A 12,365-nucleotide genomic window follows, 5' to 3' on the forward strand; every position below is an offset into this window, starting at 1 on the left:
TACTTTTATTTATTTTCACGCTTTTGATCACGAATTTTAACTTCTCCACGCGACAAAATTTCTTCTCGCTTCGAATCACCGACATGTGGAACAGCCTCCCCGATGACATCGTTGGCGCTCCAAGTATGAATGCGTTCAAGAACAGACTAGATAAAGCTATGGAAAAATATATGTTGAAATGCCTAGCACGATATCGAACCCGGTGGAAGTCGAGTAGCTATTTCAAACTATCGTCAATCATGAAAAGATCCGGTCAAATGACACGATTTTTGATCTTCTGTGAACAAGGCACGAAAAGGAAAAGAATCGGCGACAGGCCAAATCAGGCCTACACTTCAGCGCCGAGATCACTATGGTATGGTATGTTATGTTATGTATGAGACAGAGCAGAAAAATTCAAGTATCTCTCGAAAAATTTAGGACCAAACTGTGCGTATCAACGGAGAAAATGCAATTGAAATGTGATGTTAAAAATGTTCGGCATAAAACATTACCGCTGGGGAAGATGAACCTCTGGCGGGAGTTTCACAAAAAAACTTCGACTTCCCACTCGAAAGCAAGATGGAACGCGTTAGGTAAAAACTCTTCACGAGTTCGGTGTTTAATTCTTCGAAATTGATTTTTTTCTCCAAATGCTCCTCAATAATTAAACTCTGAATGTGCGACGTAGTAACTTGACCTAGCAAGAAAATCTCTTCTCTTAGGAGAACTAAATCGTCGGGCCGGGCAAGTGAAGAACCTAGCGCACTGGTGAGCTTCGCGCTGCTAAAGAAATAGTTTTTTTAATACCTGTCTTTCTGATATAGAAAAATTCCTCAACCATTCTCCATGATAATCGATTTTATTTATAGTCTGTTAAAACAGCTACAGGAATAGACCATTTCAGAGCGACAACATTACTCCATCAAATATCATCGTTCAGAGCCTATTCCAGAATTGGCTTGTATAAAATAACATTTTATACTCACTTTGTATCTGCGTTATGTCATGCAACAAAGTAATTGAATTATCAGAAAAATAGGATTATTTATTCGGAATAAACAGAGCTGTTCATGCTTAGGTTGATCTGTGATGCAATATTTCTCGATTTTGCCTTAATTAGCCAATGTTCGGAAGAATAAAAAAATGAAAATTTTAATTTATTAGACTCGCTGTTCTCAAACCGACAGTGCTGGAGAAATTTAAAAAATTGTTAATGGTGTTGTTTAATTTCAATTTTAATTAAAAAATAAATGTAGAGCCTGCATGGTGAATTTTGATTTTTGTCTCATTCGTTCACTTCTGCAATGATCAAAGGAAAATGAATCATTAATAAGATTATTCAACTTTGGCTAGAGATCTTTACTATTTCTTACCAAGATATATAAAATTCAACAAAGGGAAAAATCCTGTCAAATGTACCGATTTTAATGCAAATAATGGGCTTATATTAATGATATTCTGATCACAAAATCATCGGTGGCATGGCAATGGCAACCAATGGTCATTCACGTCCCCTGCAGCTTATTTCTGGCAATTGACGATCATTGCCGTCCTGTACAGCGCACCGGCATCTATTTATGCTGCTCTCATGATCACCTCGGCTGCGAGATTCCACTAATTCAGATCAACTCTGAACCTAAACAGCGCAATGTACGTCATTTCGGTAATCCGGGCTTTGAGATACTGCGTTGTGCATGGAGGTTCTGTGTGTCGTGAAGATCTCTGGCTTATTCGATTGGAGCAAAATAAACCAATCAAAAGGCGGGTGCTGTTCCCCGAGTGCTTACCGGACGTCCATATGGCTAAAGACTGGTACATAAAACATGATATACTCGCTGGCTTTACATTACTGCCTAAAGGTAGGAAGACGAAAAAATGGCTTTGGTGTTTCTACAAACCACATTCTAACGGGTGCCCAATTATTTCACAGGATATATTTAACCTCAAATATCGTGTAAAATTCCATTTTTATAATTTAAAACTTTAAATTCACCCCAAGTATCTTGCCAACTCTGGTTATAACATCAAAATCCCTTTTCACTCTACGGTCTTGGCACCGAATACTTCATTAACTATTTAGCTTCCAAAATGTGCTCACGTCTAAATTGAAATGTTTCAAAAGAAGCTAACAAAATATTCTCCGAAATATTCTCCACTCTACAAGTGGCATGCTGCAATGATTTTTTCATGATTTTTTCATTTTTTTTTCGCTTACCTTTTCATGATCTGCAATGATTTTCTAACATAACTGCTCTTGTTTGGGTCGATCTGTGATGCAATATTATTTCAACATTTTATACTTTATATTATATTATTATAGTTTACAATATCATTATATCGACATTCAACCTATTGTCCGTATTTCGTAAAATGAATTCAGTTCAGAAAAACGTCAATTTTTCAAGCGCCCTACAAAAATACGGCTGATCACCTATATGATTTTCGTCCAGTGAAGCTAAATTGTGGTGCAAAAGAAATTAGTTATCTACTCCAGTTCACCAATATTTTTTATTGCAATATTTTTAAATAGATTAATTAGCTGGCAGTGAAGCCCTTAGCACAAATGTTGAAACTATCAGGCAATTTACCGCAGTAGTTTATCTCCATTATGAAGATGAACGGAGCAGAAAAGTCATATTAAAGACCGCATTTCGTTTGCCATCATCCGGAGGGCAGAGACTGACTGCACTTGCCAAACTTCTCTCTGATTTATATACATATTCGCTCCCGGGAATTTCTGCGTGAAGCCAGAGAGGAGGCTATCTAATTCGTCTCGCTCTGAGTCAAGACTCATTGGAAATGTCAAGATAAAAGGAGTCTCTTGATTATCGAAAATTATTAGTGTATTGTTTGGACTTCAATCTCATTCAAATTTCAGTCTTTTCACTGATGAGTAAAGGAAAACGATGTAATAGTTAATTTCCCAGAAATGAATGAGAATGAAATATAATATATAACAACTATTATGTAAAAAAATCATAATATCTGTAATGATTTCTTGTAGTCTCGTTTAAAATATTTATCTTCCGATAATCCCGGTAAATGTCTTTTTTGCTAATTAAAAAAGCTACTAGAAAATTCTTATTCTGTATTAATCAGCAATAAATTTCCCAGTATATATTACGAAACAATTGTTAAAGGTGAAAACAATAATTATTGTTAAATAAAATTCTTCCTTTAAATTCTGAGAGTTAGTCAAGGTTATTCTAGGTTCTTCCTATCATACAATGCCCACGTTATGATTAAAGGAGCTCCTAATATGCAGGGCAAAAGACGGTTATTACTCGTCATGCTCTAGGACATCAATGCAAAAGCGTACTCTCATTAAGGGCTTATGGGTTCGCCATTTCCACAAAGCTTTTTTATGCATCGGTAATGGAGGAAGACATTTCAGCAAGGCAGGCTTGATTTTCCAGCGTGTAATTTCGCTTGAGAATGTTTCAAATTCAAAAAAGTCTTCAACCATCAAAACGGGTCAAGTTAATTGACTGATAATAAGTGATTTTGTGAACAAATATTGTATTTTCAGTGTTACTTACTCTCAAGATGACTGCGTATCGCATACAGAAGAGAATCGTTGAATAATCTCGACGAAGAGAAGTAAAAGAGAAGTAGCTTTTTCATTGAATAGTTTCTTTTTATTTTTTTCCAGGATGATGCAATTTTTAATGACCCTCTAAGGAGTCCATTTGTTCTAAAAGCAGATCTCCATGTAATGACAATGACAGGCTAATGTTCTTTAGTAATTCATCTAAATAAAAACCTCTCGCGCTCTTTCATGTTTTTGTTAGCTTGGCAAAGGCATGGTTCAGATTTTTTTATGGAGTCCAATTCCGTCTGATTCATGGTTTGGGTATCAAAAAAGATCTTATGAATCTGGTGTCAGTCTGCCTCGTTTACACGTCCTTGCAGTGTTTATATCAGGAAAAAATATCTTTAGAAATGGTTGATTCCAGTTATTCGAGGGAAAATGGAATATAAAACTGTCTAAAAAATATGCCTGGAGAAAATACTGCTGTAATACTATTAAAAAATTGCTCATGTGTTGGCCGAATTACTAAATCTGTCACCAAAATGAACATGGATTATATTTCGCGCTTTGAAATTCTACCGTTAGTTGTATATCAGATTTCAGAAAAAAATCTTGGACTCGCCTGAACTACAGCCAGTTGGCTACTGCAACTGTTCTTTAAAACGTGCTTTATTCAGAAAAAAATGTCTACTTCGCACTCAACTATTTAGAAAATTATACCATGGATGATTCCCTCAGCAACTTGAATTTTCTCAGTGCATACTCAGCATTGTAAAATTTTGCTAACACGACCATCCATTCCGTGCGCTAACAGAAAACTTTTCGGGTGAAATTCAGCAGGAGTGTTTCATTTGTCAACGCATTCAGGAGAGCGGGCAGATTTTTCTTCAATTTACTGCGCGTCTTGTTAGTGAGAAGCTGTGGAGTCTTTGGTGCTCAATCATTTTTAGGTTACGAACGAAGATCAAACAAAGTGACGACTTGTTCTAACCCTGAAATTGTTCGCTCAAAGTTGTTGCCTATTTCAGGGTAATAAGAGTTTAATTTTTATAATTTTGTCTTTTCATTGCCAGAAATACGGATAATTACGAGGTTTGTACCATTTTGAAACTTAAAAATTATAATTTAATTCAAAAATTTTCATTCGTAATTTTAGTTAACTAATGCATGAGCAGGATATACAAAATAATTTGACACAATAATTATTTTATTTATACTTTGACGTAGTGTTTGGAATACTTAAACAAACGATCAGAAAAAAATTTAAAAACCCATTATATGCCAAAAATTGTTTTGACAAGAAGTGTTAACAGAAAACCCATGTTTTACGGATACAAACCATTATTAATTCTTCACAAAGTCAAACCATCCTCTATCTGTTAATGATTTTATTGAACTTTAGACCTATTCTTGTCGTCGAAATAAACAAGAAAAATTTATACCCTATTACTGGAAAATTGCGAAAGAACGATTCCCGATCGTTCAGCTGCTGCACTTGATAAAGAGCATTTTAAAACCTTAACACAAATACGTGAACACGTAACTTGCAAAAATATGCTAACAATTCGGTGGTTTAGTACAGTAAATTACTTCTTAAAATAATTACAACACTATTTGCGAGACACTTTAATACTTGATGCAGGACTTTTCATATGAACCCTGTAATTATATAATACATGTACAGTTTAAATAATAGTTTTATATTGTAATCACAATGAAAATAGGTCCTGGAGCTTCCTCGACAATTCGCAATTGCAGTCCAAAGTTTAAATTACGTTTCGAGCTCAGGTGCCTGAGTTTTGCTGCACATCTCCGAGTTGCATTTGAGGCTCCCGGCAATTGACGGCCGTCGGGTGGCCGCGGTCGGTAGCGATCAAGAATTAAAATGGCTTCCACTTGAATGTTTCTCGGGGGCACGGCGCTCCAATTAAGCTCCCGTGTGCTAGGAGTATTTGTATTCCGAGTCCACCTGCCCTTCAATATTGCCAAAAGCCGAAACTGACAAGAACATGTTAGGGTACTGCCAACCCAAGAGCTGTATTTTACATTAACTGGCGGCTTGCGTTCGCGGGTGGAACAAGATCGCATTGATGTCGCAATAAAACGAAGAAATGAGACTGCGATCATTGCAACGTTCACAATTTTGGGTAAAAGAAAATGTTTCAACTGGAGCGTTGCTGACAAGAATTTGTATACGAAGGAGAGCTGCATGCTGACAAGAGGAGCGGTGAGCAGCAGTAGAAGCAATACAGGCGCACTGGTCTGGTGAAGGCTGGTGCTCGCGTCGTAATGCATTGCGGCGGGCTCCTTCTCTGTGGGCCGTGAAGTGTACAAAGACATGAGTGCAACTCCGCTGCTCTTCTACTCAAATATAAAGTAATTAAGTGCAGTAGAATAGGCGGACTAGCAAATTGACACTTAATTACAAAGTGATTCAACTCGCCTGCAGATAAACCTCAAATACGTTTCTCCAAGCTTTACGTAGATAAATACAACTGGACCATTTAGAAACACAATTAGTAAAAACGTGTACATAACTTTATAATAATTTCTAACCATGCAAGACATAGACGGTGACAGAAGCAGCTGGCAGGTCGCGTGGATGACACGTGTAGTTTCCAGCGTCCCTGGCATCGACGCGCTGCAGGGACAGCCGAGTGCTGGCTCTGGCGCCTTCATGGCTCATGAAGAGACTTAAACCACCTCTGAATGGTAAAAAATGTAATTATATTCGTTGCTTTTTAACGGACTATTGTACGTCTTGCCGAAATAATCCCAGAAGAAAGATATTCAGCAGCAATCATAATAAATTTATATCATGTGTCAGTGAGAGTGGTATTTCTGCAGAAACATTCCAGTCGGGTATTTTTATATTATACTTAGACGATTTATATGCGACAACGAAACTGTTAAATTAATTTCGATTTGCTGAAACGATCATCGGAGCCAACATTATGATATCAGTAACACGCCGGTGAACTCATTGTTGCTGGTGGAAGACAGCCATTCGTCATATATTTTTAGTTGGCGAGTGAAATGAATGCCCCCACGTAAATCATGTTCCCTCATGTACAGAATAAGTAACAAAATAATAAAGAGCGTTTTAGTATGAATATTATGTATGAAATATTCATAACTTCTTTTCTAAATTAAAACATATGTTTTCTACTATGCAATCTTCGCATTCATAACCTGAACAAGTTTTGACTGATATCAGTGTAAATTACTGTTAATACTAAATTACTTCCATGTACATTCTCCGGAATGAAATTTGGTTTGGAGAAACAGGCAGCAAAACCAATAATATTTAGTTGTATGCATTACGACGATGACTGACATTCTAATCGTATGAGCCTGAACGTACGTACAGTTCTTGCGCGTGTCCAATATTAACCTCAAGGCTGAAAATAATTGTTTTTCTGTAAAGTTTTCATATTCCAAAGGAGCCTGGCCTTGCGTTTACGTAAACTTTATCATAATTTACGTAAACTCCCAAATGCTAGGCTGGCGCAAAACCTCTCATAATAATTCAAGCGCGTATTACGAAGAGCCACCCATAATTCTTTGAGATGAATTTTTCACTTGACTGGTCAGGTGAAACGGAAACGAATGGCAGCATCTGAACGTCGCTCGCATTCTTGAGAGGTTGCTGGCTGTGCCGGTCAAACATTGTAGGAATGTTTATTAGAAGCCTGAAGTGCGATGTTCAATTTCGTATCATCTGTCTTCATATCACTATATGATCTTGAAGTTCAAGCTGCTATGAAGGACTCGCGTTTTCTGAGGAATTAACTTAGAAAAGTCTAGATCATGGTCAGTAAAAAACTTCCTTTACTTCTCCGCATCGCGAAGTCATCAGGTAGCGTGAAATATGAACGATAATTATCATTTCTCCGTACCTCAAGAGATTGCCTTGCACTTTCAGTATATTTTCACTGTCGTTCAAGCCCGAAAAACTCGCTGCTTTTATTAATACATTCATTCGGTTCATGATAGCGATCACATAATGAGCACTATGCATACGCGTCTTCAAAATTTATTTGGTTGATGAAAAAAAGTATTAAAATTTTCCACTTTTTACTTGACTTGACTTGAGATTTTTCAGTTGCAAAATTTATTTAGGTAAAATTTAATGAACGTTGAGCAAACATGATTTTTGCAAACTTTCTATTACTTTATAGTCGAAATCATTTTGTGAAAATCGCAAATGATGCGCGACCTGAGTCGAATTTAAGTAAATGTGTTCCCTTTCGGCATTGGAATGTGGTATACGTGGGCGGGAGAGCTTGAATAGAATTGTTCCACTTTGTTAACTCCTCAGTCGCGGAAATTGTCCATTCTGTGCAGGACCTGGACTTGAATTCGGAAGCATTATTCGGTGGAGTTGTTAATAAGCGCAATGCTTACGAACGTGACGCTTATTAGTTGACGTTTTTCAGTTAATTATTTAAGGTAAAAGAACTTTTCCTGGCTTAACCTAACCTTAGTAAAATAGTAAAAAAGTGTCTAAAAATAATTTTTCACACCTCTAACCCTAATTCTAACCCTAACCTAACGAGATTTTCGTTAATTAGCATGTCGCATAATAACGTTCATATTTTTTTTGTGTCGCACTATTTGCAAATACTAATCATAGGTAGATTCTGCGAAATTGGTAAATTCCGAGACAGTAGTTGTGCGACATTTTGTCACACAATATGCCAAAAATGTCGCGCTATTGTCGAAAGTATGAGCAACGTTTTGATCGAACAATTCAACGACACGGTTTTCGGGAACTGTTAAGGAACGGGTGGCACAATAACCATACATATCAATAATATATATTACCATTTATATATAGTATAGTATTTAATTGGGATAACATGGGTTAGTTCCATGCATATAACAAACAAATATTCAGACAGTAGAAGCCCTATCATCCATATAATCAAAGACAGAACCAGTTCTTTTGCCAAAAATTGCCATCATATTTTTCGGGTAGTTTTAGACTCTGACGTCGTAACTCCTCCATTTTCCGGAAGTTTGTGTGCTCGCTTACTTGCCGCGAGTGCTGGCGCTGCAATGCTGGAAGCTTTTAGGCTTCCATTGAGGATTGGCAGGCGGCCTGATCGCATGACCGATACAGATTGTGGCGATTGTGTAACAATCTATTTAGGAATGGTCAACTGATGTTGGATGATCGTTCTCTTGGTCAAGCTGAAATTTCATTCCATAGATTAAAAAAATTTTTTTTATTAACATTTTTTTTATTATATTATTTTATTATTAATTGTTTATTAAGATATCAATTGGGATAACATGGGATCTTAAGTGGTGAACTGAGAGCACAAGCAACGGGGATCCGGCTTCACAGTGATGCAGCGTCGTGGCAAAAACCAAAGCCTCATTGCCATAACTCACTGTGATGCATATGCTGCTGCTTTATAGTAGCTAACCTTATATGACATCCTCCTTTATATTCCAACACTGAGATGTTGGAATATAAATAGTTTTCACTTTAGTATTTATTGAGTACGGTGTGATAAAAGAGGACACTGGTACCACAGGTGTGTGTCAAACCAGAATACCATAATTCTATGAAATGAGAATAGTCTCAACAGGGATGTAGCCTAACCATACGGTGGTGTTATAAAACGGGTACTTCGGCATCCCTGATGACAAAATACTATATATACTGTGGTGTCATGTATCGTACATAGGCACTATTAAAAATGGAAGTAGCAATATCTAATCAACTAAAAGTAATAACTTGTTGAAATCGAATCAAGTAAAAGTTAGAGTATTTCCCGAATACCTTTTCGTACCTACATTTAAATATTATCAATATATTATAGTTTTGTTATTGTATGTAATAATTTGTTCAACCACGATACTCTCTTTCACTTTGAAACAGCTAAAAAATGGGTAAATATATCTTCGAATTGGCCAAACATTCTTGTATTGGCTTCAAAGATTCAAATTTTTTGCATATTGCTATTCTCGCCGGCGAAAGGGTTAAACTAAAGCCTCGCCTCGTTGTGGTGTCGTTGAGGACATTCAAAGAATCAACTTTTTATGTTTATATTCTCGCCAGGTGTAAACTGAAGCCTCGCCTCGCTGTGGTGTCGTTGAGGACATTCAAAGAATCATTTTTTTATATTTATATTCTCGCCGGGGTTAAACTGAAGCCTCACCTCGCTGTGGTGTCGTTGAGGACCGTGGAGTTGTGCGTCCATACAAGTGGAGGAGGATGGGGCGGCGCCAGCAGCCAGCAGGTGAGCAGCAGGCGAGACCACGCGTGAAGGTAGACTTCTTGTGGGCCCGCTATGTGGGCCCGACCCTCTGGCACCACCAGAGTTCATACCAAGAAAATAAGAACGAATTGCACGAAATTTCTTCTTCGTTATAAGTTAGTGTGTGAGATGCTGGAGATTTTATGAATGAGTATCTTCAGTGCCAATGGAATGGGTGCAATAAAGACAATTTAACACATGATTATTCTCCATGCCATTTTCTACGGATGTACTCGCAAATTGCCAAATGTATGAATACGCGTTAAATATATAGATATGATGCCCGCAAGCTTCAAAAGAAAAGGATTCAATTGTAATTAAAATTAATTGAATTGAGTGCACGTTCTGTAATGAGTGTGAAGTCGCCAAGGTCAGATAACAGATTAAGTTGCTCATAAAAAAAACGTTAACGCCATAGAGGCAAACTAAAAGAGATGCTTGAAATGAGGTACATGTATATTGTACCTCGGCTTCCAAATTCACAAAAAAAACTTCGGAAAGTGAGCATTTGCCAACGTGTACAATTTATTGTATTGAATCGGCTTTAGGCTTAGAATTTTAGTCGAGAATTTTGAATTGGTGTGTATAGGATTAAGTTAATCTCCTACTGGCATTTTACACGATCTTACTGAAAAATTTTATCCCTTACTACCAGTTTGAAAATTAATGAGCTATTATGCTTCCGCAAGATCTTTAAAATGAAATAAAATGCACCGAAGCATTTGGAAAAATGATACATTACTGATTTCAGTTATAGCATCGACCACTCATGCTAATTTTTACAGAGTTTAATCAAATTTCCTTCCACATATGGTTTCTAGAATAACTATAGAACAAATGGAAACAAGGGAGAGGAGGAAAACACTTTCACACAATTCTCAACAACGAAGTTTAGCCTTGCAGGGTGGAATACCTTAGTGGAGTAATTACTACAGAAGAAATAAAAACAAAGCGAATGATGAAAACGCGTTCACAATATTCTCACCAACAACGTGAAGCCTGAAACGGAGGAATAGCTTAATGGGGAAATTAAAATAGAGCAAACGAAAATAAGGCGAGGGATGAAAACATTTTCACAAAATACTCACCGACGACGTGAAGCCTGACAGGGTGGAATATCTTGGACCTGGTGTTGACCTGACACTGGTAGACTCCTTCGTCCGCTTGTGTGACGTCACTCAAGTGAAGATCCCATACGGCGGCTGCACCTTTATTGTAGCCTTCCACCTGACCGGCGTGTGCAGAAAAAGCTGAGCTAACTTTTGCCCGGGCAATTCATGTAACTTTGTGAAAAGTTGTATGGGTTTACGGAGCCCAGCGTTTACGAGACTAAAGTGGAGTTCTATTCCAAGTTTCCGAAGCAAAAGTTTGGCCTAGCTTGGCAATAAGAAATTTTCCCTTATGGATGGATTATTAAAAATTGAGATATTAAAGGCCTCAGGCATTTACTAAAAATTCATTTACTAAAAATTTAAACAATAAAGACCTGAGGCTGCTGCATAGATATTTAAATTAAAAATTAATAACTGCTCTGCGTTACACCGTGTTGACTTGTTTCCAGATTTTCGAACCACATTTGTAACGGAATTCTACGATAAAGATGTCGGCAATGAGAAATATTGTTTGTCGTTACTACTGTTCCAACTTACGGAGAACCGTTTGTCGGTGGTGAACGTGATGGCATTAGTGGTGAGAACCTGAAGATCGTTTTGACGAATCCATGAAACCTGGGATGAAAAAAAAATTTATGAGCACCACATTGAGATTATAAGGCGATTAGAACAGCGAGAGAAAAGAATATCATATAATTTTTCATTATTTATCTGAAGTAGAAAATAGTGCTCCAAATATAAAAAGATGGCAACTATGAGAAAAAGTATTTGCAAATTTCTTCAGTTTATTGTTTTATTAGGCTGACATGAAAACTTCACTGATGATCATTGCCCTATTAGCAACCCTGCACGGCAGGACGGCACGGCCCCTGAGCGTCACGGTCACGTTGGTGCTGAGGTCAGGCAAGAACTCCGGACCGCGTGACCCCGGGAACTGTGCGGCGGTCGCCCATCTGCTGTGCTCCCAGTCCGTTTCTTCCTTCCAGTCGCCTGCTGCGAGGGAGACTGAAACTATCACTCATCAACTTCTAGATCATTGCATAAATTGGCGTTTATGAAAGTTCGTGACTTCAATTTGGAGGTGATTTCTTCTATTGTTGACGCCTCGTACATTGTTCACTTCTCCTCACTTCTTATCTAGTCAATGTTTTCATTAATGAAGTCAGGCTCCTCAAATGACGACGCATTGTAAATCACATTAACCCACTCTTCCGCCTAAAAAGTATTTCTATTTTCTTATGACTTACTATACTTGAGTCTATTTCTCAATTAATGACCTGTTGTGAATATTATTTCATTACCGTTCTACCTAACTATTCTCCGCAAATATTCATGTGTTCTTTCTTAATTAATGGTGTCTAGTAAAATTCATCATATCGCTTCATTACCTTATAAGTCTATGCATTCATTAATGAGGTGCTCCCGCTATACTCAATGACTTACCGCATGAATATCATTACCGCAATA

At 37.4% G+C, this 12,365-nt stretch overlaps 1 protein-coding gene across 1 annotated transcript; it reads right to left on the minus strand.

Annotated features, from left to right (window-relative positions):
• Positions 1–4,709: 4,709 nt before the first annotated feature.
• On the minus strand, positions 4,710–11,727 carry LOC108671107. Its single transcript, XM_047879807.1, has 6 exons — positions 11,713–11,727; positions 11,436–11,513; positions 10,875–11,013; positions 9,688–9,835; positions 6,071–6,219; positions 4,710–5,826 (listed from the first exon to the last, which is right to left on the minus strand). The coding sequence occupies exons 1-6, from the start codon at positions 11,725–11,727 to the stop codon at positions 5,213–5,215; spliced, it is 1,143 nt and encodes a 380-aa protein (XP_047735763.1). The 3' UTR covers positions 4,710–5,212.
• Positions 11,728–12,365: the final 638 nt, after the last annotated feature.

The sequence above is a fragment of the Hyalella azteca genome, unplaced genomic scaffold (genome assembly GCF_000764305.2).
Source record: "Hyalella azteca isolate HAZT.00-mixed unplaced genomic scaffold, Hazt_2.0.2 contig3862, whole genome shotgun sequence".
In the NCBI taxonomy this organism is placed as follows: domain Eukaryota; kingdom Metazoa; phylum Arthropoda; class Malacostraca; order Amphipoda; family Hyalellidae; genus Hyalella; species Hyalella azteca.